Source organism: Scyliorhinus torazame, unplaced genomic scaffold (genome assembly GCF_047496885.1).
Source record: "Scyliorhinus torazame isolate Kashiwa2021f unplaced genomic scaffold, sScyTor2.1 scaffold_740, whole genome shotgun sequence".
NCBI classification, from domain to species: domain Eukaryota; kingdom Metazoa; phylum Chordata; class Chondrichthyes; order Carcharhiniformes; family Scyliorhinidae; genus Scyliorhinus; species Scyliorhinus torazame.
This window is the reverse complement of record NW_027308467.1, coordinates 26,169-51,384: the sequence shown is the minus strand read 5'-3', so window position 1 is coordinate 51,384 and position 25,216 is coordinate 26,169. Positions and strand designations below refer to the sequence as shown.

At 53.1% G+C, this 25,216-nt stretch overlaps 1 protein-coding gene across 1 annotated transcript; it reads right to left on the bottom strand.

Moving 5' to 3' along the window:
* Positions 1-6,917: 6,917 nt before the first annotated feature.
* On the bottom strand, positions 6,918-19,428 carry LOC140406639 (leukocyte receptor cluster member 1 homolog). The gene is made up of 3 exons (XM_072494644.1): positions 19,215-19,428; positions 16,962-17,144; positions 6,918-7,402 (listed from the first exon to the last, which is right to left on the bottom strand). Exons 1-3 carry the CDS (start codon positions 19,344-19,346, stop codon positions 6,983-6,985), a joined length of 735 nt encoding a protein of 244 aa, XP_072350745.1. The 5' UTR covers positions 19,347-19,428; the 3' UTR covers positions 6,918-6,982.
* Between the last annotated feature and the right edge of the window lie 5,788 nt (positions 19,429-25,216).

Sequence of the window (25,216 nt, the reverse complement as noted above, 5' to 3'; positions counted from 1 at the left end):
ATTCAGCAGGGTGAGGGTCACTCACTGTGTAACTGTACAGAGTCACTGTTTATTCAGCAGGGTGAGGATCACTCGCTGTGTAACTGTACAGTGTCACTGTTTATTCAGGGTGAGGGTCACACACTGTGTAACTGTACAGAGTCACTGTTTATTCAGGGTGAGGATCACTCACTGTGTAACTGTACAGAGTCACTGTTTATTCAGCAGGGTGAGGATCACTCACTGTGTAACTGTACAGAGACACTGTTTATTCAGGGTGAGGATCACTCACTGTGTAACTGTACAGAGTCACTGTTTATTCAGGGTGAGGATCACTCACTGTGTAACTGTACAGAGTCACTGTTTATTCAGGGTGGGAATCACTCACTGTGTAACTGTACAGAGTCACTGTTTATTCAGGGTGAGGATCACTCACTGTGTAACTGTACAGAGTCACTGTGTATTCAGCAGGGTGAGGATCACTCACTGTGTAACTGTACAGAGTCACTGTTTATTCAGCAGGGTGAGGATCACTCACTGTGTAACTGTACAGAGTCACTGTTTATTCAGGGTGAGGATCACTCACTGTGTAACTGTACAGAGTCACTGTTTATTCAGGGTGGGAATCACTCACTGTGTAACTGTACAGAGTCACTGTTTATTCAGGGTGAGGATCACTCACTGTGTAACTGTACAGAGTCACTGTGTATTCAGCAGGGTGAGGATCACTCACTGTGTAACTGTACAGAGTCACTGTTTATTCAGGGTGAGGATCACTCACTGTGTAACTGTACAGAGACACTGTTTATTCAGCAGTGTGAGGATCACTCACTGTGTTACTGTACAGGGTCACTGTTTATTCAGCAGGGTGAGGATCACTCACTGTGTAACTGTACAGAGTCACTGTTTATTCAGCAGGGTGAGGATCACTCACTGTGTAACTGTACAGAGTCACTGTTTATTCAGGGTGAGGATCACTCACTGTGTAACTGTACAGAGACACTGTTTATTCAGCAGGGTGAGGATCACTCACTGTGTAACTGTACAGAGTCACTGTTTATTCAGCAGGGTGAGGATCACTCACTGTAACTGTACAGAGTCACTGTTTATTCAGCAGGGTGAGGATCACTCACTGTGTAACTGTACAGAGTCACTGTTTATTCAGCAGGGTGAGGATCACTCACTGTGTAACTGTACAGAGTCACTGTTTATTCAGGGCGAGGATCACTTACTGTGTAACAGTACAGAGTCACTGTTTATTCAGGGTGAGGATCACTCACTGTGTAACTGTACTGAGTCACTGTTTATTCAGCAGTGTGAGGATCACTCACTGTGTAACTGTACAGAGTCACTGTTTATTCAGCAGGGTGAGGATCACTCACTGTGTAACTGTACAGAGTCACTGTTTATTCAGTGTGAGGATCACTCACTGTGTAACTGTACAGAGTCACTGTTTATTCAGGGTGAGGATCACTCACTGTGTAACTGTACAGAGTCACTGTTTATTCAGGGTGAGGATCACTCACTGTGTAACTGGACAGAGTCACTGTTTATTCAGGGTGAGGATCACTCACTGTGTAACTGTACAGAGACACTGTTTATTCAGCAGGGTGAGGATCACTCACTGTGTAACTGTACAGAGTCACTGTTTATTCAGGGTGAGGATCACTCACTGTGTAACTGTACAGAGACACTGTTTATTCAGCAGGGTGAGGATCACTCACTGTGTAACTGTACAGAGTCACTGTTTATTCAGGGTGAGGGTCACTCACTGTGTAACTGTACAGATTCACTGTTTATTCAGGGTGAGGATCACTCACTGTGTAACTGTACAGAGTCACTGTTTATTCAGCAGAGTGAGGGTCACTCACTGTGTAACTGTACAGAGTCACTGTTTATTCAGCAGGGTGAGGATCACTCACTGTGTAACTGTACAGAGTCACTGTTTATTCAGGGTGAGGATCACTCACTGTGTAACTGTACAGAGTCACTGTTTATTCAGCAGGGTGAGGATCACTCGCTGTGTAACTGTACAGAGTCACTGTTTATTCAGCAGGGTGAGGATCACTCACTGTGTAACTGTACAGAGTCACTGTTTATTCAGCAGGGTGAGGATCACTCACTGTTTAACTGTACAGAGTCACTGTTTATTCAGCAGGGTGAGGGTCACTCACTGTGTAACTGTACAGAGTCACTGTTTATTCAGCAGGGTGAGGATCACTCACTGTGTAACTGTACAGAGTCACTGTTTATTCAGGGTGAGGATCACTCACTGTGTAACTGTACAGAGTCACTGTTTATTCAGCAGGGTGAGGATCACTCACTGTGTAACTGTACAGAGTCACTGTTTATTCAGCAGGGTGAGGGTCACTCACTGTGTAACTGTACAGAGTCACTGTTTATTCAGCAGGGTGAGGATCACTCACTGTGTAACTGTACAGAGTCACTGTTTCTTCAGCAGGGTGAGGATCACTCACTGTGTAACTGTGCAGAGTCACTGTTTATTCAGGGTGAGGATCACTCACTGTGTAACTGTACAGAGTCACTGTTTATTCAGGGTGAGGATCACTCACTGTGTAACTGTACAGAGTCACTGTTTATTCAGCAGGGTGAGGATCACTCACAGTGTAACTGTACAGAGTCACTGTTTATTCAGCAGGGTGAGGATCACTCACTGTGTAACTGTACAGAGTCACTGTTTATTCAGGGTGAGGATCACTCACTGTGTAACTGTACAGAGTCACTGTTTATTTAGCAGGGTGAGGATCACTCACTGTGTAACTGTACAGAGTCACTGTTTATTCAGCAGGGTGAGGATCACTCACTGTGTAACTGTACAGAGTCACTGTTTATTCAGGGTGAGGATCACTCACTGTGTAACTGTACAGAGTCACTGTTTATTCAGCAGGGTGAGGATCACTCACTGTGTAACTGTACAGAGTCACTGTTTATTCAGGGTGAGGATCACTCACTGTGTAACTGTACAGAGTCACTGTTTATTCAGCAGGGTGAGGATCACTCACTGTGTAACTGTACAGAGTCACTGTTTATTCAGGGTGAGGATCACTCACTGTGTAACTGTACAGAGTCACTGTTTATTCAGCCGGGTGAGGATCACTCACTGTGTAACTGTACAGAGTCACTGTTTATTCAGGGTGAGGATCACTCACTGTGTAACTGTACAGAGTCACTGTTTATTCAGCAGGGTGAGGATCACTCACTGTGTAACTGTACAGGGTCACTGTTTATTCAGGGTGAGGATCACTCACTGTGTAACTGTACAGAGTCACTGTTTATTTAGCAGGGTGAGGATCACTCACTGTGTAACTGTACAGAGTCACTGTTTATTCAGCAGGGTGAGGATCACTCACTGTGTAACTGTACAGAGTCACTGCTTATTCAGCAGGGTGAGGATCACTCACTGTGTAACTGTACAGAGTCACTGTTTATTCAGCAGGGTGAGGATCACTCACTGTGTAACTGTACAGAGTCACTGTTTATTCAGGGTGAGGATCACTCACTGTGTAACTGTACAGAGTCACTGTCTATTCAGCAGGGTGAGGATCACTCACTGTGTAACTGTACAGAGTCACTGTTTATTCAGCAGGGTGAGGATCACTCACTCTGTAACTGTACAGAGTCACTGTTTATTCAGGGTGAGGATCACTCACTGTGTAACTGTACAGAGTCACTGTTTATTCAGGGTGAGGATCACTCACTGTGTAACTGTACAGAGTCACTGTCTATTCAGCAGGGTGAGGATCACTCACTGTGTAACTGTACAGAGTCACTGTTTATTCAGCAGGGTGACGATCACTCACTGTGTAACTGTACAGAGTCACTGTTTATTCAGCAGGGTGAGGATCACTCACTGTGTAACTGTACAGAGTCACTGTTTATTCAGCAGGGTGAGGATCACTCACTGTGTAACTGTAAAGTCACTGTTTATTCAGCAGGGTGACGATCACTCACTGTGTAACTGTACAGAGTCACTGTTTATTCAGGGTGAGGATCACTCACTGTGTAACTGTACAGAGTCACTGTTTATTCAGGGTGAGGATCACTCACTGTGTAACTGTACAGAGTCACTGTTTATTCAGGGTGAGGATCACTCACTGTGTAAGTGTACAGAGTCACTGTTTATTCAGCAGGGTGACGATCACTCACTGTGTAACTGTACAGAGTCACTGTTTATTCAGGGTGAGGATCACTCACTGTGTAACTGTACAGAGTCAGTGTTTATTCAGGGTGAGGATCACTCACTGTGTAACTGTACAGAGTCACTGTTTATTCAGGGTGAGGATCACTCACTGTGTAACTGTACAGAGTCACTGTTTATTCAGCAGGGTGAGGGTCACTCACTGTGTAACTGTACAGAGTCACTGTTTATTCAGCAGGGTGAGGATCACGCACTGTGTAACTGTACAGAGTCACTGTTTATTCAGGGCGAGGATCACTCACTGTGTAACTGTACAGAGTCTCTGTTTATTCAGGGTGAGGATCACTCACTGTGTAACTGTACAGAGTCACTGTTTATTCAGCAGGGTGAGGATCACTCACTGTGTAACTGTACAGAGTCACTGTTTATTCAGCAGGGTGAGGATCACTCACTGTGTAACTGTACAGAGTCACTGTTTATTCAGCAGGGTGAGGATCACTCACTGTGTAACTGTACAGAGTCACTGTTTATTCAGGGTGAGGATCACTCACTGTGTAACTGTACAGAGTCACTGTTTATTCAGGGTGAGGATCACTCACTGTGTAACTGTACAGAGTCACTGTTTATTCAGGGTGAGGATCACTCACTGTGTAACTGTACAGAGTCACTGTTTATTCAGTGTGAGGATCACTCACTGTGTAACTGTACAGAGTCACTGTTTATTCAGGGTGAGGATCACTCACTGTGTAACTGTACAGAGTCACTGTTTATTCAGGGTGAGGATCACTCACTGTGTAACTGTACAGAGTCACTGTTTATTCAGCAGGGTGACGATCACTCACTGTGTAACTGTACAGAGTCACTGTTTATTCAGTGTGAGGATCACTCACTGTGTAACTGTACAGAGTCACTGTTTATTCAGGGTGAGGATCACTCACTGTGTAACTGTACAGAGTCACTGTTTATTCAGCAGGGTGAGGATCACTCACTGTGCAACTGTACAGAGTCACTGTTTATTCAGCAGGGTGAGGGTCACTCACTGTGTAACTGTACAGAGTCACTGTTTATTCAGGGTGAGGATCACTCACTGTGGAACTGTACAGAGTCACTGTTTATTCAGGGTGAGGATCACTCACTCTGTAACTGTACAGTCACTGTTTATTCAGGGCGAGGATCACTCACTCTGTAACTGGACAGAGTCGCTGTTTATTCAGCAGTGTGAGGATCACTCGCTGTGTAACTGTACAGAGTCACTGTTTATTCAGCAGGGTGAGGATCACTCACTGTGTAACTGTACAGAGTCACTGTTTATTCAGCAGGGTGAGGATCACTCACTGTGTAACTGTACAGAGTCACTGTTTATTCAGCAGGGTGAGGATCACTCACTGTGTAACTGTACAGAGTCACTGTTTATTCAGCAGGGTGAGGGTCACTCACTGTGTAACTGTACAGAGTCACTGTTTATTCAGCAGGGTGAGGATCACTCGCTGTGTAACTGTACAGAGTCACTGTTTATTCAGGGTGAGGATCACTCACTCTGTAACTGTACAGAGTCACTGTTTATTCAGGGTGAGGATCACTCACTCTGTAACTGTACAGAGTCACTGTTTATTCAGGGTGAGGATCACTCACTGTGTAACTGTACAGAGTCACTGTTTATTCAGCAGGGTGAGGGTCACTCACTGTGTAACTGTACAGAGTCACTGTTTATTCAGGGTGAGGATCACTCACTGTGTAACTGTACAGAGTCACTGTTTATTCAGCAGGGTGAGGATCACTCACTGTGTAACTGTACAGAGTCACTGTTTATTCAGGGTGAGGATCACTCACTGTGTAACTGTACAGAGTCACTGTTTATTCAGCAGGGTGAGGGTCACTCACTGTGTAACTGTACAGAGTCACTGTTTATTCAGCAGGGTGAGGATCACTCACTGTGTAACTGTACAGAGTCACTGTTTATTCAGCAGGGTGAGGATCACTCACTGTGTAACTGTACAGAGTCACTGTTTATTCAGGGTGAGGATCACTCACTGTGTAACTGTACAGAGTCACTGTTTATTCAGCAGGGTGAGGATCACTCACTTTGTAACTGTACAGAGTCACTGTTTATTCAGGGTGAGGATCACTCACTGTGTAACTGTACAGAGTCGCTGTTTATTCAGCAGGGTGAGGATCACTCGCTGTGTAACTGTACAGAGTCACTGTTTATTCAGGGTGAGGATCACTCACTCTGTAACTGTACAGAGTCACTGTTTATTCAGCAGGGTGAGGATCACTCACTGTGTAACTGTACAGAGTCACTGTTTATTCAGCAGGGTGAGGATCACTCACTTTGTAACTGTACAGAGTCACTGTTTATTCAGCAGGGTGAGGATCACTCACTGTGTAACTGTACAGAGTCACTGTTTATTCAGGGTGAGGATCACTCACTGTGTAACTGTACAGAGTCACTGTTTATTCAGCAGGGTGAGGATCACTCACTGTGTAACTCTGCAGAGTTTTACTCTGTATCTAACCCCTTGCTGTACCTGTCCTGGGAGTGTTTGATGGGGACAGTGTAGAGGGAGCTTTACTCTGTATCTAACTCCGTGCTGTACCTGTCCTGGGAGTGTTTGATGTGGACAGTGTTGAGGGAGCTTTACTCTGTATCTAACCCCGTGCTGTACCTGTCCAGGGAGTGTTTGATGGGGACAGTGTAGAGGGAGCTTTACTCTGTATCTAACCCCGTGCTGTACCTGTCCTGGGAGTGTGGGAGAGAGTGTGGGAGAGAGTCAAATCATTCTGTTAGCACTAGATTTATTGAAGAGGAACATTAATGCATCCCCTCGCGCCTCCTCGCTGTGTTCACCTCCTCCTCTGACGTTTATTGCTGAGGGAGGGGTGAAACTGGGAATTGTAAGCTCGCTTGCGATCGTCCATCTCCGGCTCGGGCAGGACGCGGCCGCCGCCTCGCAGCAGGAGCAAGGCCCTCGCCCTCTCGGTCTCCTCTCGGAGCAGCCTCTCGGCCTGCAGCCCCTGGGCCCCCCTGGCCCTGCCCATCGCGGGGGGCCTCCTCTCGCTGGACGGCAACTTCCCAGCTTTGCGAAGGTGCTGCCTCATCAGCAGGAGCGGGTCCATCTGCCTCTTCAGCCGGCTGTCCGTTTCCTCGCTGGCCCTCTCTGCCCGCTGCCCCGGACAGTCTTGGTACCAGGGCTTGTTGGTCTGCGCCTCCGATGAGCTCTGTCCCAGGTAGGTCAGCAATCCCAGCGCCCGCTCCTGTTTCTCCTGGTCGTGTGGGGAGGAGAGAGAGTGAAACGGAGGAGAGGGAGACAGAGAGACGGGAGGAGAGAGAGACACGGAGGAGAGGGCGACAGAGAGACGGGAGGAGAGAGAGAGAGACGGAGGAGAGGGAGACAGAGAGAAAGATGGAGGAGAGAGACAGGCGGAGGAGAGAGAGAGAGATGGAGGAGGTGGAGGAGAGAGACAGGCGGAGGAGAGAGAGAGAGATGGAGGAGGTGGAGGAGAGAGACAGGCGGAGGAGAGGGAGAAGGAGAGAGAGAGACGGAGGAGAGACGGGAGGAGAGAGAGAGATGGAGGAGAGAAGAGAACAAGACAGGGGGACCGAGGCGGGAGGCGAGAGAGAGACAAAGAGAGATGGTTAACAAATTATTCCACAATCACATTATCAAAACGCAATGGGACAGCAATCAGGAGCAGGAACCCTGGCTGATTTCCCCTCTCTCTCTAACCCAGGGATCACTGGACAGTGATCAGGAGCAGGAACCCTGGCTGATTTCCTCTCTCTCTCTCTAACCCAGGGATCACTGGACAGTGATCAGCAGCAGGAACCCTGGCTGATTTCCCCTCTCTCTAACCCAGGGATCACTGGACAGTGATCAGGAGCAGGAACCCTGGCTGATTTCCCCTCTCTCTAACCCAGGGATCACTGGACAGTGATCAGGAGCAGGAACCCTGGCTGATTTCCCCTCTCTCTAACCCAGGGATCACTGGACAGTGATCAGGAGCAGGAACCCTGGCTGATTTCCCCTCTCTCTCTCTCTCTAACTCAGGGATCACTGGACAGTGATCAGGAGCAGGAACCCTGGCTGATTTCCCCTCTCTCTAACCCAGGGATCACTGGACAGTGATCAGGAGCAGGAACCCTGGCTGATTTCCCCTCTCTCTCTCTAACCCAGGGATCACTGGACAGTGATCAGGAGCAGGAACCCTGGCTGATTTCCCCTCTCGCTCGAACCCAGGGATCACTGGACAGTGATCAGGAGCAGGAACCCTGGCTGATTTCCCCCCTCTCTCTCTCTCTAACCCAGGGATCACTGGACAGTGATCAGGAGCAGGAACCCTGGCTGATTTCCCCTCTCTCTCTAATCCAGGGATCACTGGACAGTGATCAGGAGCAGGAACCCTGGCTGATTTCCCCTCTCTCTAATCCAGGGATCACTGGACAGTGATCAGGAGCAGGAACCCTGGCTGATTTCCTCTCTCTCTCTAACCCAGGGATCACTGGACAGTGATCAGGAGCAGGAACCCTGGCTGATTTCCTCTCTCTCTCTAACCCAGGGATCACTGGACAGTGATCAGGAGCAGGAACCCTGGCTGATTTCCCCTCTCTCTCTCTAATCCAGGGATCACTGGACAGTGATCAGGAGCAGGAACCCTGGCTGATTTCCTCTCTCTCTCTAACCCAGGGATCACTGGACAGTGATCAGGAGCAGTAACCCTGGCTGATTTCCTCTCTCTCTCTAACCCAGGGATCACTGGACAGTGATCAGGAGCAGGAACCCTGGCTGATTTCCCCTCTCTCTCTCTAACCCAGGGATCACTGGACAGTGATCAGGAGCAGGAACCCTGGCTGATTTCCCCTCTCTCTCTCTAACCCAGGGATCACTGGACAGTGATCAGGATCAGGAACCCTGGCTGATTTCCTCTCTCTCTCTCTAACCCCGGGATCACTGGACAGTGATCAGGATCAGGAACCCTGGCTGATTTCCTCTCTCTCTCTCTAACCCCGGGATCACTGGACAGTGATCAGGATCAGGAACCCTGGCTGATTTCCTCTCTCTCTCTAACTCAGGGATCACTGGACAGTGATCAGGAGCAGGAACCCTGGCTGATTTCCTCTCTCTCTCTAAACCAGGGATCACTGGACAGTGATCAGGAGCAGGAACCCTGGCTGATTTCCTCTCTCTCTCTAACCCAGGGATCACTGGACAGTGATCAGGAGCAGGAACCCTGGTTGATTTCCCCTCTCTCTCTCTAACCCAGGGATCACTGGACAGTGATCAGGAGCAGGAACCCTGGCTGATTTCCTCTCTCTCTCTAACCCAGGGATCACTGGACAGTGATCAGGAGCAGGAACCCTGGCTGATTTCCTCTCTCTCTCTAACCCAGGGATCACTGGACAGTGATCAGGAGCAGGAACCCTGGCTGATTTCCCCTCTCTCTCTCTAACCCAGGGATCACTGGACAGTGATCAGGAGCAGGAACCCTGGTTGATTTCCCCTCTCTCTCTCTAACCCAGGGATCACTGGACAGTGATCAGGAGCAGGAGCCCTGGCTGATCTCCCCTCTCTCTCTATCTAACCCAGGGATCACTGGACAGTGATCAGGAGCAGGAACCCTGGCTGATTTCCCCTCTCTCTCTAACTCAGGGATCACTGGACAGTGATCAGGAGCAGGAACCCTGGCTGATTTCCCCTCTCTCTCTCTAACCCAGGGATCACTGGACAGTGATCAGGAGCAGGAACCCTGGCTGATTTCCCCCCTCTCTCTCTCTAACCCAGGGATCACTGGACAGTGATCAGGAGCAGGAACCCTGGCTGATTTCCCCTCTCTCTCTAACCCAGGGATCACTGGACAGTGATCAGGAGCAGGAACCCTGGCTGATTTCCCCCCTCTCTCTCTAACCCAGGGATCACTGGACAGTGATCAGGAGCAGGAACCCTGGCTGATTTCCCCTCTCTCTCTAACCCAGGGATCACTGGACAGTGATCAGGAGCAGGAACCCTGGCTGATTTCCCCTCTCTCTCTAACCCAGGGATCACTGGACAGTGATCAGGAGCAGGAACCCTGGCTGATTTCCCCTCTCTCTCTAACCCAGGGATCACTGGACAGTGATCAGGAGCAGGAACCCTGGCTGATTTCCCCTCTCTCTCTCTAACCCAGGGATCACTGGACAGTGATCGGGAGCAGGAACCCTGGCTGATTTCCCCTCTCTCTCTCTAACCCAGGGATCACTGGACAGTGATCAGGAGCAGGAACCCTGGCTGATTTCCCCTCTCTCTCTCTAACCCAGGGATCACTGGACAGTGATCGGGAGCAGGAACCCTGGCTGATTTCCCCTCTCTCTCTAACCCAGGGATCACTGGACAGTGATCAGGAGCAGGAACCCTGGCTGATTTCCCCTCTCTCTCTAACCCAGGGATCACTGGACAGTGATCAGGAGCAGGAACCCTGGCTGATTTCCCCCCTCTCTAACCCAGGGGTCACTGGACAGTGATCAGGAGCAGGAACCCTGGCTGATTTCCCCTCTCTCTCTAACCCAGGGATCACTGGACAGTGATCAGGAGCAGGAACCCTGGCTGATTTCCTCTCTCTCTCTCTAACCCAGGGATCACTGGACAGTGATCAGGAGCAGGAACCCTGGCTGATTTCCCCTCTCTCTCTCTAACCCAGGGATCACTGGACAGTGATCAGGAGCAGGAACCCTGGCTGATTTCCCCCCTCTCTCTCTCTAACCCAGGGATCACTGGACAGTGATCAGGAGCAGGAACCCTGGCTGATTTCCCCCCTCTCTCTCTCTAACCCAGGGATCACTGGACAGTGATCAGGAGCAGGAACCCTGGCTGATTTCCCCTCTCTCTCTAACCCAGGGATCACTGGACAGTGATCAGGAGCAGGAACCCTGGCTGATTTCCCCCCTCTCTCTCTAACCCAGGGATCACTGGACAGTGATCAGGAGCAGGAACCCTGGCTGATTTCCCCTCTCTCTCTAACCCAGGGATCACTGGACAGTGATCAGGAGCAGGAACCCTGGCTGATTTCCCCTCTCTCTCTAACCCAGGGATCACTGGACAGTGATCAGGAGCAGGAACCCTGGCTGATTTCCCCTCTCTCTCTAACCCAGGGATCACTGGACAGTGATCAGGAGCAGGAACCCTGGCTGATTTCCCCTCTCTCTCTAACCCAGGGATCACTGGACAGTGATCAGGAGCAGGAACCCTGGCTGATTTCCCCTCTCTCTCTAACCCAGGGATCACTGGACAGTGATCAGGAGCAGGAACCCAGGCTGATTTCCCCCCTCTCTCTCTAACCCAGGGATCACTGGACAGTGATCAGGAGCAGGAACCCTGGCTGATTTCCCCTCTCTCTAACCCAGGGATCACTGGACAGTGATCAGGAGCAGGAACCCTGGCTGATTTCCCCTCTCTCTCTCTAACCCAGGGATCACTGGACAGTGATCGGGAGCAGGAACCCTGGCTGATTTCCCCTCTCTCTCTAACCCAGGGATCACTGGACAGTGATCAGGAGCAGGAACCCTGGCTGATTTCCCCTCTCTCTCTAACCCAGGGATCACTGGACAGTGATCAGGAGCAGGAACCCTGGCTGATTTCCGCTCTCTCTCTAACCCAGGGATCACTGGACAGTGATCAGGAGCAGGAACCCTGGCTGATTTCCCCTCTCTCTCTAACCCAGGGATCACTGGACAGTGATCAGGAGCAGGAACCCTGGCTGATTTCCCCTCTCTCTCTAACCCAGGGATCACTGGACAGTGATCAGGAGCAGGAACCCTGGCTGATTTCCCCTCTCTCTCTAACCCAGGGATCACTGGACAGTGATCAGGAGCAGGAACCCTGGCTGATTTCCCCTCTCTCTCTAACCCAGGGATCACTGGACAGTGATCAGGAGCAGGAACCCAGGCTGATTTCCCCCCTCTCTCTCTAACCCAGGGATCACTGGACAGTGATCAGGAGCAGGAACCCTGGCTGATTTCCCCTCTCTCTCTCTAACCCAGGGATCACTGGACAGTGATCAGGAGCAGGAACCCTGGCTGATTTCCCCTCTCTCACTCTAACCCAGGGATCACTGGACAGTGATCAGGAGCAGGAACCCTGGCTGATTTCCCCTCTCTCTCTCTAACCCAGGGATCACTGGACAGTGATCGGGAGCAGGAACCCTGGCTGATTTCCCCTCTCTCTCTAACCCAGGGATCACTGGACAGTGATCAGGAGCAGGAACCCTGGCTGATTTCCCCTCTCTCTCTCTAACCCAGGGATCACTGGACAGTGATCAGGAGCAGGAACCCTGGCTGATTTCCCCTCTCTCTAACCCAGGGATCACTGGACAGTGATCAGGAGCAGGAACCCTGGCTGATTTCCCCTCTCTCTCTCTCTAACCCAGGGATCACTGGACAGTGATCAGGAGCAGGAACCCTGGCTGATTTCCCCTCTCTCTAACCCAGGGATCACTGGACAGTGATCAGGAGCAGGAACCCTGGCTGATTTCCCCTCTCTCTCTAACCCAGGGATCACTGGACAGTGATCAGGAGCAGGAACACTGGCTGATTTCCTCTCTCTCTCTAACCCAGGGATCACTGGACAGTGATCAGGAGCAGGAACCCTGGCTGATTTCCCCTCTCTCTCTCTAACCCAGGGATCACTGGACAGTGATCAGGAGCAGGAGCCCTGGCTGATTTCCCCCCTCTCTCTCTAACCCAGGGATCACTGGACAGTGATCAGGAGCAGGAACCCTGGCTGATTTCCCCCCTCTCTCTCTAACCCAGGGATCACTGGACAGTGATCAGGAACAGGAACCCTGGCTGATTTCCCCTCTCTCTCTAACCCAGGGATCACTGGACAGTGATCAGGAGCAGGAACCCTGGCTGATTTCCCCTCTCTCTCTCTAACCCAGGGATCACTGGACAGTGATCAGGAGCAGGAACCCTGGCTGATTTCCCCCCTCTCTCTCTAACCCAGGGATCACTGGACAGTGATCAGGAGCAGGAACCCTGGCTGATTTCCCCCCTCTCTCTCTAACCCAGGGATCACTGGACAGTGATCAGGAGCAGGAACCCTGGCTGATTTCCCCCCTCTCTCTCTCTAACCCAGGGATCACTGGGCAGTGATCAGGAGCAGGAACCCTGGCTGATTTCCCCTCTCTCTCTCTAACCCAGGGATCACTGGACAGTGATCAGGAGCAGGAACCCTGGCTGATTTCCCCTCTCTCTCTAACCCAGGGATCACTGGACAGTGATCAGGAGCAGGAACCCTGGCTGATTTCCCCTCTCTCTCTAACCCAGGGGTCACCGGACAGTGATCAGGAGCAGGAACCCTGGCTGATTTCCCCCCTCTCTCTCTCTAACCCAGGGATCACTGGACAGTGATCAGGAGCAGGAACCCTGGCTGATTTCCCCCCTCTCTCTCTAACCCAGGGATCACTGGACAGTGATCAGGAGCAGGAACCCTGCCTGATTTCCCTCTCTCTCTCTCTAACCCAGGGATCACTGGACAGTGATCAGGAGCAGGAACCCTGGCTGATTTCCTCTCTCTCTCTAACCCAGGATCACTGGACAGTGATCAGGAGCAGGAACCCTGGCTGATTTCCCCTCTCTCTCTCTAACCCAGGGATCACTGGACAGTGATCAGGAGCAGGAACACTGGCTGATTTCCTCTCTCTCTCTAACCCAGGGATCACTGGACAGTGATCAGGAGCAGGAACCCTGGCTGATTTCCCCTCTCTCTCTCTAACCCAGGGATCACTGGACAGTGATCAGGAGCAGGAACCCTGGCTGATTTCCCCTCTCTCTCTCTCTAACCCAGGGATCACTGGACAGTGATCAGGAGCAGGAGCCCTGGCTGATTTCCCCCCTCTCTCTCTAACCCAGGGATCACTGGACAGTGATCAGGAGCAGGAACCCTGGCTGATTTCCCCCCTCTCTCTCTAACCCAGGGATCACTGGACAGTGATCAGGAACAGGAACCCTGGCTGATTTCCCCTCTCTCTCTAACCCAGGGATCACTGGACAGTGATCAGGAGCAGGAACCCTGGCTGATTTCCCCTCTCTCTCTAACCCAGGGATCACTGGACAGTGATCAGGAGCAGGAACCCTGGCTGATTTCCCCTCTCTCTCTAACCCAGGGATCACTGGACAGTGATCAGGAGCAGGAACACTGGCTGATTTCCTCTCTCTCTCTAACCCAGGGATCACTGGACAGTGATCAGGAGCAGGAACCCTGGCTGATTTCCCCTCTCTCTCTCTAACCCAGGGATCACTGGACAGTGATCAGGAGCAGGAACCCTGGCTGATTTCCCCTCTCTCTCTCTCTAACCCAGGGATCACTGGACAGTGATCAGGAGCAGGAGCCCTGGCTGATTTCCCCCCTCTCTCTCTAACCCAGGGATCACTGGACAGTGATCAGGAGCAGGAACCCTGGCTGATTTCCCCCCTCTCTCTCTAACCCAGGGATCACTGGACAGTGATCAGGAACAGGAACCCTGGCTGATTTCCCCTCTCTCTCTAACCCAGGGATCACTGGACAGTGATCAGGAGCAGGAACCCTGGCTGATTTCCCCTCTCTCTCTAACCCAGGGGTCACCGGACAGTGATCAGGAGCAGGAACCCTGGCTGATTTCCCCTCTCTCTCTAACGCAGGGACCACTGGACAGTGATCAGGAGCAGGAACCCTGGCTGATTTCCCCTCTCTCTCTAACCCAGGGGTCACCGGACAGTGATCAGGAGCAGGAACCCTGGCTGATTTCCCCCCTCTCTCTCTCTAACCCAGGGATCACTGGACAGTGATCAGGAGCAGGAACCCTGGCTGATTTCCCCCCTCTCTCTCTAACCCAGGGATCACTGGACAGTGATCAGGAGCAGGAACCCTGCCTGATTTCCCCTCTCTCTCTCTAACCCAGGGATCACTGGACAGTGATCAGGAGCAGGAACCCTGCCTGATTTCCCCTCTCTCTCTAACCCAGGGATCACTGGACAGTGATCAGGAGCAGGAACCCTGCCTGATTTCCCCTCTCTCTCTCTAACCCAGGGATCACTGGACAGTGATCAGGAGCAGGAACCCTGTCTGATTTCCCCTCTCTCTCTCTAAACCAGGGATCACTGGACAGTGATCAGGAGCAGGAACCCTGGCTGATTTCCCCTCTCTCTCTCTAACCCAGGGATCACTGGACAGTGATCAGGAGCAGGAACCCTGGCTGATTTCCCCTCTCTCTCTAACCCAGGGATCACTGGACAGTGATCAGGAGCAGGAACCCTGGCTGATTTCCTCTCTCTCTCTCTCTAACCCAGGGATCACTGGACAGTGATCAGGAGCAGGAACCCTGGCTGATTTCCCCCCTCTCTCTCTAACCCAGGGATCACTGGACAGTGATCAGGAGCAGGAACCCTGGCTGATTTCCCCTCTCTCTCTAACCCAGGGATCACTGGACAGTGATCAGGAGCAGGAACCCTGGCTGATTTCCCCCCTCTCTCTAACCCAGGGATCACTGGACAGTGATCAGGAGCAGGAACCCTGGCTGATTTCCCCTCTCTCTCTAACCCAGGGATCACTGGACAGTGATCAGGAGCAGGAACCCTGGCTGATTTCCTCTCTCTCTCTAACCCAAGGATCACTGGACAGTGATCAGGAGCAGGAACCCTGGCTGATTTCCCCTCTCTCTCTAACCCAGGGATCACTGGACAGTGATCAGGAGCAGGAACCCTGGCTGATTTCCCCTCTCTCTCTCTAACCCAGGGATCACTGGACAGTGATCAGGAGCAGGAACCCTGGCTGATTTCCTCTCTCTCTCTAACCCAAGGATCACTGGACAGTGATCAGGAGCAGGAACCCTGGCTGATTTCCCCTCTCTCCCTCTAACCCAGGGATCACTGGACAGTGATCAGGAGCAGGAACCCTGGCTGATTTCCCCTCTCTCTAACCCAGGGATCACTGGACAGTGATCAGGAGCAGGAACCCTGGCTGATTTCCCCTCTCTCTCTAACCCAGGGATCACTGGACAGTGATCAGGAGCAGGAACCCTGGCTGATTTCCCCTCTCTCTCTAACCCAGGGATCACTGGACAGTGATCAGGAGCAGGAACCCTGGCTGATTTCCCCTCTCTCTCTCTAACCCAGGGATCACTGGACAGTGATCAGGAGCAGGAACCCTGGCTGATTTCCCCTCTCTCTCTCTAACCCAGGGATCACTGGACAGTGACCAGGAGCAGGAACCCTGGCTGATTTCCCCTCTCTCTCTAACTCAGGGATCACTGGACAGGGATCAGGAGCAGGAACCCTGGCTGATTTCCCCTCTCTCTAACCCAGGTATCACTGGACAGTGATCAGGAGCAGGAACCCTGGCTGATTTCCCCTCTCTCTCTCTAACCCAGGGATCACTGGACAGTGATCAGGAGCAGGAACCCTGGCTGATTTCCCCTCTCTCTCTCTAACCCAGGGATCACTGGACAGTGATCAGGAGCAGGAACCCTGGCTGATTTCCCCTCTCACTCTAACCCAGGGATCACTGGACAGTGATCAGGAGCAGGAACCCTGGCTGATTTCCCCTCTCTCTAACCCAGGGATCACCGGACAGTGATCAGGAGCAGGAACCCTGGCTGATTTCCCGTCTCTCTCTAACCCAGGGATCACCGGACAGTGATCAGGAGCAGGAACCCTGCCTGATTTCCCCCCTCTCTCTCTAACCCAGGGATCACTGGACAGTGATCAGGAGCAGGAACCCTGGCTGATTTCCCCTCTCTCTCTCTAACCCAGGGGTCACTGGACAGTGATCAGGAGCAGGAACCCTGCCTGATTTCCCCTCTCTCTCCGCGGTCTCACCTTCTCCTGTCGTTTTTCCGCTTCGTGCTCCTTGCTGCCGATCTTTCTCCGACTGTCGCCCTCCAGCTCGTTGAAGAGATTGAGGCTCCTCGGAGCTGCCTCGGACGCCTTGAGGGCGAGGGTCTGGCCCTGGGACGCTGGCAGAGACCTTCGTGCCCTGCTACGGAGAAGGTCGGTCCGTGCCTGCAATTAGAAAGAGGTTTCATCAACGTCTGATCACCGAGTCCTCCCAGTTACTCCTCCTGGCCACTGGAGGCGCTGTGGGTCAGATTCAGTGAGTCCTCCCAGTTACTCCTCCTGGCCACTGGAGGTGCTGTGGGTCGGATTCAGTGAGTCCTCCCAGTTTCTCCTCCTGTCCACTGGAGGCGCTGTGGGTCAGATACAGTGAGTCCTCCCAGTTACTCCTCCTGGCCACTGGAGGCGCTGTGGGTCGGATTCAGTGAGTCCTCCCAGTTTCTCCTCCTGTCCACTGGAGGCGCTGTGGGTCAGATTCAGTGAGTCCTCCCAGTTACTCCTCCTGGCCAGTGGAGGCGCTGTGGGTCAGTGAGTCCTCCCAGTTACTCCTCCTGACCAGTGGAGGCGCTGTGGGTCAGATTCAGTGAGTCCTCCCAGTTACTCCTCCTGGCCAGTGGAGGCGCTGTGGGTCAGATTCAGTGAGTCCTCCCAGTTTCTCCTCCTGTCCACTGGAGGTGCTGTGGGTCAGATTCAGTGAGTCCTCCCAGTTACTCCTCCTGGCCACTGGAGGCGCTGTGGGTCAGATTCAGTGAGTCCTCCCAGTTTCTCCTCCTGTCCACTGGAGGCGCTGTGGGTCAGATACAGTGAGTCCTCCCAGTTTCTCCTCCTGGCCAGTGGAGGCGCTGTGGGTCAGATTCAGTGAGTCCTCCCAGTTACTCCTCCTGGCCACTGGAGGCGCTGTGGGTCAGATTCAGTGAGTCCTCCCAGTTTCTCCTCCTGTCCACTGGAGGCGCTGTGGGTCAGATTCAGTGAGTCCTCCCAGTTACTCCTCCTGGCCAGTGGAGGCGCTGTGGGTCAGATTCAGTGAATCCTCCCAGTTACTCCTCCGGTCCACTGGAGGTGCTGTGGGTCAGATTCAGTGAGTCCTCCCAGTTACTCCTCTGGGCCACTGGAGGCGCTGTGGGTCGGATTCAGTGAGTCCTCCCAGTTACTCCTCCTGGCCACTGGAGGTGCTGTGGGTCGGATTCAGTGAGTCCTCCCAGTTACTCCTCCTGGCCACTGGAGGCGCTGTGGGTTAGAGTCAGTGAGTCCTCCCAGTTTCTCCTCCTGGCCACTGAAGGCGCTGTGGGTCGGATTCAGTGAGTCCTCCCAGTTACTCCTCCTGGCCACTGGAGGCGCTGTGGGTTAGAGTCAGTGAGTCCTCCCAGTTTCTCCTCCTGGCCACTGGAGGCGCTGTGGGTCAGATTCAGTGAGTCCTCCCAGTTACTCCTCCGGTCCACTGGAGGCGCTGTGGGTCAGATTCAGTGAGTCCTCCCAGTCTCTCCTCCGGGCCAGTGGAGGCGCTGTGGGTCAGTGAGTCCTCCCAGTTACTCCTCCTGGTCACTGGAGGCGCTGTGGGTCAGATACAGTGAGTCCTCCCAGTTACTCCTCCTGGCCAGTGGAGGCGCTGTGGGTCAGATTCAGTGAGTCCTCCCAGTCTCTCCTCCTGGCCAGTGGAGGCGCTGTGGGTGAGATTCAATGAGTCCTCCCAGTTTCTCCTCCTGGCCACTGGAGGCGCTGTGGGTCAGATTCAGTGAGTCCTCCCAGTCTCTCCTCCAGGCCACTGGAGGCGCTGTTGGTCAGTGAGTCCTCCGTCTCTCCTCCTGGCCAGTGGAGGCGCTGTGGGTCGTATTCAGTGAGTCCTCCCAGTCTCTCCTCCTGGCCACTGGAGGCGCTGTGGGTCGGATACAGTGAGTCCTCCCAGTCTCTCCTCCTGGCCAGTGGAGGCGCTGTGGGTCAGTGAGTCCTCCCAGTCTCTCCTCCTGGCCAGTGGAGGCGCTGTGGGTCAGTGAGTCCTCCCAGTCTCTCCTCCTGGCCACTGGAGGCGCTGTGGGTCGGATTCAGTCATAGCTCCGTGAGTCCTCCAGACCGGCAGTGGCGCTGTGGCTCTCATCGTTTCTCATCAGGCGACTGTGACGAACTGAGCATGCGCCGCGCCGCCGTGTCCCCCCCGGGAGCCGGCGGCCCCCACCCGCGCATGCGCGGCGCTGGTCCTCCCAGCAGGTCCTCCCAGGCCGCCGCCATTTTCCCGGGCCTCACCTCCCGCTCGGCCATCTCCGCCCTCTGCCGGCGCTCCCGCTGGTCGGCCGCCGCCCGCTCCTCGTCTCGCCGCACCCGCTCCACATTGTCCTTGTTGCGGACGTGCCAGCTCTTCTTGGGGAGGATATTCATGGCGGCTTCTCGTTGCCGCCGCCGCCGCCGCCCGGCCGCCTCCTTCGCTCAGCGGAGACCAAGATGGCGGCCGCGGGGCTGGGCGTCCTCGCTGCTGATTTGCCGAGGGGGCGAGGGCGGCCCCGCCCACTTCCAGCCTACCTCGCTTCCCTAATGGTCCAGCGGCCTGCCACTCAGGGGACCCGGAGACGTCATCGACTGGGAGGGCTCCGCGCAGCGCCACCCCAGCCTTGGAGGACCCACTGGGAGGACTCAGCACAGCGCCACTCCAGCTGTGGAGGACCGACTGGGAGGACTCAGCACAGCGCCACCCCAGCCTTGGAGGACCCACTGGGAGGACTCAGCACAGCGCCACCCCAGCCTTGGAGGACCCACTGGGAGGACTCAGCGCAGCGCCACCCCAGCCCTGGAGGACCAACCCAGCCCTGGAGAGCCAACTGGGAGGGCTCAGCACAGCGCCACCCCAGCCCTGGAGGACCAACCCAGCCCTGGAGGACCAACTGGGAGGACTCAATCCCAGCCCTGGAGGACCAACTGGGAGGACTCAGCGCAGCGCCACCCCAGCCCTGGAGGACCAACCCAGCCCTGGAGGGCCAACTGGGAGGGCTCAGCACAGCGCCACCCCAGCCCTGGAGGACCAACTAGGAGGACTCAATCCCAGCCCTGGAGGACCAACTGGGAGGACTCAATCCCAGCCCTGGAGGACCAACTAGGAGGACTCAATCCCAGCCCTGGAGGACCAACTAGGAGGACTCAATCCCAGCCCTGGAGGACCAACTGGGAGGACTCAATCCCAGCCCTGGAGGGCCAACTGGGAGGACTCAATCCCAGCCCTGGAGGACCAACTGGGAGGACTCAAACCCAGCCCTGGAGGACCAACTGGGAGGGCTCAGCACAGCGCCACCCCAGCCCTGGAGGACCAACTGGGAGGACTCAATCCCAGCCCTGGAGGACCAACTAGGAGGACTCAATCCCAGCCCTGGAGGACCAACTGGGAGGACTCAATCCCAGCCCTGGAGGACCAACTAGGAGGACTCAATCCCAGCCCTGGAGGACCAACTAGGAGGACTCAATCCCAGCCCTGGAGGACCAACTGGGAGGACTCAATCCCAGCCCTGGAGGGCCAACTGGGAGGACTCAATCCCAGCCCTGGAGGACCAACTGGGAGGACTCAAACCCAGCCCTGGAGGACCAACTAGGAGGACTCAATCCCAGCCCTGGAGGACCAACTGGGAGGACTCAATCCCAGCCCTGGAGGACCAACTGGGAGGACTCAATCCCAGCCCTGGAGGACCAACTGGGAGGACTCAATCCCAGCCCTGGAGGACCAACTGGGAGGACTCAATCCCAGCCCTGGAGGACCAACTGGGAGGACTCAATCCCAGCCCTGGAGGACCAACTGGGAGGACTCAATCCCAGCCCTGGAGGACCAACTGGGAGGACTCAAACCCAGCCCTGGAGGACCAACTAGGAGGACTCAATCCCAGCCCTGGAGGACCAACTGGGAGGACTCAATCCCAGCCCTGGAGGACCAACTGGGAGGACTCAATCCCAGCCCTGGAGGACCAACTGGGAGGACTCAATCCCAGCCCTGGAGGACCAACTGGGAGGACTCAATCCAAGCCCTGGAGGGCCAACTGGGAGGACTCAATCCCAGCCCTGGAGGACCAACTGGGAGGACTCAGCCCACAGCGCCCCCCCAGCCCTGGAGGACCAACCCAGCCCTGGAGGACCAACTGGGAGGACTCAATCCCAGCCCTGGAGGACCAACTGGGAGGACTCAGCACAGCGCCACTCCTGCTGTGGAGGGCCAACTGGGAGGACTCAGCCCACAGTGCCCCCCCAGCCCTGGAGGACCAACTGGGAGGACTCAGCACAGCGCCACTCCTGCTGTGGAGGACCAACTGGGAGGACCCAGCCCACAGCGCCGCCCCAGCCCTGGAGGACCAACCGGGAGGACTCAATCCCACCCCAGCCCTGGGCGACCCCAGTGTCCCACCCCCGTCGACATTCCTCACAGGTCCTTGTGGCCAAGGCCGACCCTTTCTCTGATACGAAACCCGGTGATTCTGTGACCAAGGTGAATGAGATGGGGGTCCCGAGTATGAAACCTCAGACCGGGCCAGACCGAGCAAACAGAGGATTCAAAATAAAACAAAATACAATCATGTCATCAAATAAAACATTTATTTAAAATTCAATCTGGACAGAGGAGCTCAGAGTGCGGAGTGTGGGGTATATCAGTGTTACAGTGAGGGGTGTGGGATATATCAGTGTTACAGTGAGGGGTGTGGGATATATCAGTGTTACAGTGAGGGGTGTGGGATATATCAGTGTTACAGTGAGGGGTGTGGGATATATCAGTGTTACAGTGAGGGGTGTGGGGTATATCAGTGTTACAGTGAGGGGTGTGGGATATATCAGTGTTACAGTGAGGGGTGTGCGGTATATCAGTGTTACAGTGAGGGGTGTGGGATATATCAGTGTTACAGTGAGGGGTGTGGGATATATCAGTGTTACAGTGAGGAGTGTGGGGTATATCAGTGTTACAGTGAGGGGTGTGGGGTATATCAGTGTTACAGTGAGGGATGTGGGATATATCAGTGTTACAGTGAGGGGTGTGGGGTATATCAGAGTGTTACAGTGAGGGGTGTGGGGTATATCAGTGTTACAGTGAGGGGTGTGGGGTATATCAGTGTTACAGTGAGGGGTGTGGGATATATCAGTGTTACAGTGAGGGGTGTGGGGTATATCAGTGTTACAGTGAGTGGTGTGGGGTATATCAGAGTGTTACAGTGAGGGGTGTGGGGTATATCAGTGTTACAGTGAGGGGTGTGGGGTATATCAGTGTTACAGTGAGGGGTGTGGGGTATATCAGTGTTACAGTGAGGGGTGTGGGGTATATCAGTGTTACAGTGAGGGGTGTGGGGTATATCAGTGTTACAGTGAGGGATGTGGGATATATCAGAGTGTTACAGTGAGGGGTGTGGGATATATCAGTGTTACAGTGAGTGGTGTGGGGTATATCAGAGAGTTACAGTGAGGGGTGTGGGGTATATCAGTGTTACAGTGAGGGGTGTGGGGTATATCAGTGTTACAGTGAGGGGTGTGGGGTATATCAGTGTTACAGTGAGGGGTGTGGGATATATCAGCGTTACAGTGAGGGGTGTGGGGTATATCAGTGTTACAGTGAGGGGTGTGGGATATATCAGTGTTACAGTGAGGGGTGTGGGGTATATCAGTGTTCCAGTGAGGGGTGTGGGGTATATCAGTGTTACAGTGAGGGGTGTGGGATATATCAGTGTTACAGTGAGGGGTGTAGGGTATATCAGTGTTACAGTGAGGGGTGTGGGGTATATCAGTGTTACAGTGAGGGGTGTGGGGTATATCAGTGTTACAGTGAGGGGTGTGGGATATATCCGTGTTACAGTGAGTGGTGTGGGGTATATCAGTGTTACAGTGAGGGGTGTGGGATATATCAGTGTTACAGTGAGGGGTGTGGGGTATATCAGTGTTCCAGTGAGGGGTGTGGGGTATATCAGTGTTACAGTGAGGGGTGTGGGATATATCAGTGTTACAGTGAGGGGTGTGGGATATATCAGTGTTACAGTGAGGGGTGTGGGGTATATCAGAGTGTTACAGTGAGGGGTGTGGGATATATCAGTGTTACAGTGAGGGGTGTGGGGTATATCAGTGTTACAGTGAGGGGTGTGGGATATATCAGAGTGTTACAGTGAGGGGTGTGGGGTATATCAGTGTTACAGTGAGGAGTGTGGGGTATATCAGTGTTACAGTGAGGGGTGTGGGTATATCAGTGTTACAGTGAGGGGTGTGGGATATATCAGTATTACAGTGAGGGGTGTGGGGTATATCAGTGTTACAGTGAGGTGTGTGGTTATATCAGTGTTACAGTGAGGGGTGTGGGATATATCAGTGTTACAGTGAGGGGTGTGGGATATATCAGTGTTACAGTGAGGGGTGTGGGATATATCAGTGTTACAGTGAGGGGTGTGGGATATATCAGTGTTACAGTGAGGGGTGTGGGATATATCAGTGTTACAGTGAGGGGTGTGGGATATATCAGTATTACAGTGAGGGGTGTGGGGTATATCAGTGTTACAGTGAGGTGTGTGGTTATATCAGTGTTACAGTGAGGGGTGTGGGATATATCAGTGTTACAGTGAGGGGTGTGGGATATATCAGAGTTACAGTGAGGGGTGTGGGGTATATCAGTGTTACAGTGAGCGGTGTGGGATATATCAGTGTTACAGTGAGGGGTGTGGGATATATCAGAGTTACAGTGAGGGGTGTGGGGTATATCAGTGTTACAGTGAGGGGTGTGGGATATATCAGAGTTACAGTGAGGGGTGTGGGGTATATCAGTGTTACAGTGAGGGGTGTGGGGTATATCAGTATTACAGTGAGGGGTGTGGGGTATATCAGTGTTACAGTGAGGTGTGTGGTTATATCAGTGTTACAGTGAGGGGTGTGGGATATATCAGTGTTACAGTGAGGGGTGTGGGATATATCAGTGTTACAGTGAGGGGTGTGGGGTATATCAGTGTTACAGTGAGGTGTGTGGTTATATCAGTGTTACAGTGAGGGGTGTGGGATATATCAGTGTTACAGTGAGGGGTGTGGGGTATATCAGTGTTACAGTGAGGGGTGTGGGATATATCAGTGTTACAGTGAGGGGTGTGGGATATATCAGTGTTACAGTGAGGGGTGTGGGGTATATCAGTGTTACAGTGAGGGGTGTGGGGTATATCAGTGTTACAGTGAGGGGTGTGGGGTATATCAGTGTTACAGTGAGGGGTGTGGGATATATCAGTGTTACAGTGAGGGGTGTGGAGTATATCAGTGTTACAGTGAGGTGTGTGTGATATATCAGTGTTACAGTGAGGAGTGTGGGGTATATCAGTGTTACAGTGAGGGGTGTGGGGATATATCAGTGTTACAGTGAGGGGTGTGGGGTATATCAGAGTGTTACAGTGAGGGGTGTGGGGTACATCAGTGTTACAGTGAGGGGTGTGGGGTATATCAGTGTTACAGTGAGGGGTGTGGGGATATATCAGTGTTACAGTGAGGGGTGTGGGGTATATCAGAGTGTTACAGTGAGGGGTGTGGGGTATATCAGTGTTACAGTGAGGGGTGTGGGATATATCAGTGTTACAGTGAGGAGTGTGGGGTATATCAGTGTTACAGTGAGGGGTGTGGGATATATCAGTGTTACAGTGAGGGGTGTGGGGTATATCAGTGTTACAGTGAGGGGTGTGGGGTATATCAGAGTGTTACAGTGAGGGGTGTGGGGTATATCAGTGTTACAGTGAGGAGTGTGGGGTATATCAGAGTGTTACAGTGAGGGGTGTGGGGTACATCAGTGTTACAGTGAGGGGTGTGGGGTATATCAGTGTTACAGTGAGGGGTGTGGGATATATCAGTGTTACAGTGAGGGGTGTGGGGTATATCAGTGTTACAGTGAGGGGTGTGGGGTATATCAGTGTTACAGTGAGGGGTGTGGGGATATATCAGTGTTACAGTGAGGGGTGTGGGGTATATCAGAGTGTTACAGTGAGGGGTGTGGGGTATATCAGTGTTACAGTGAGGGGTGTGGGATATATCAGTGTTACAGTGAGGAGTGTGGGGTATATCAGTGTTACAGTGAGGGGTGTGGGATATATCAGTGTTACAGTGAGGGGTGTGGGGTATATCAGTGTTACAGTGAGGGGTGTGGGGTATATCAGAGTGTTACAGTGAGGGGTGTGGGGTATATCAGTGTTACAGTGAGGTGTGTGTGATATATCAGTGTTACAGTGAGGAGTGTGGGGTATATCAGTGTTACAGTGAGGGGTGTGGGGATATATCAGTGT

Bases quoted from the DNA above. Each gene is read 5' to 3' on its own strand.
- LOC140406639 (XM_072494644.1), bottom strand. From the start codon at position 19,346: ATGAATATCCTCCCCAAGAAGAGCTGGCACGTCCGCAACAAGGACAAT. The intron at 17,145-19,214 runs GTGAGGCCCGGG...TTCTAATTGCAG, and splicing joins CGGAGATGGCCGAGCGGGAG to GCACGGACCGACCTTCTCCG. The intron at 7,403-16,961 runs GTGAGACCGCGG...CCACACGACCAG, and splicing joins CGGAAAAACGACAGGAGAAG to GAGAAACAGGAGCGGGCGCT.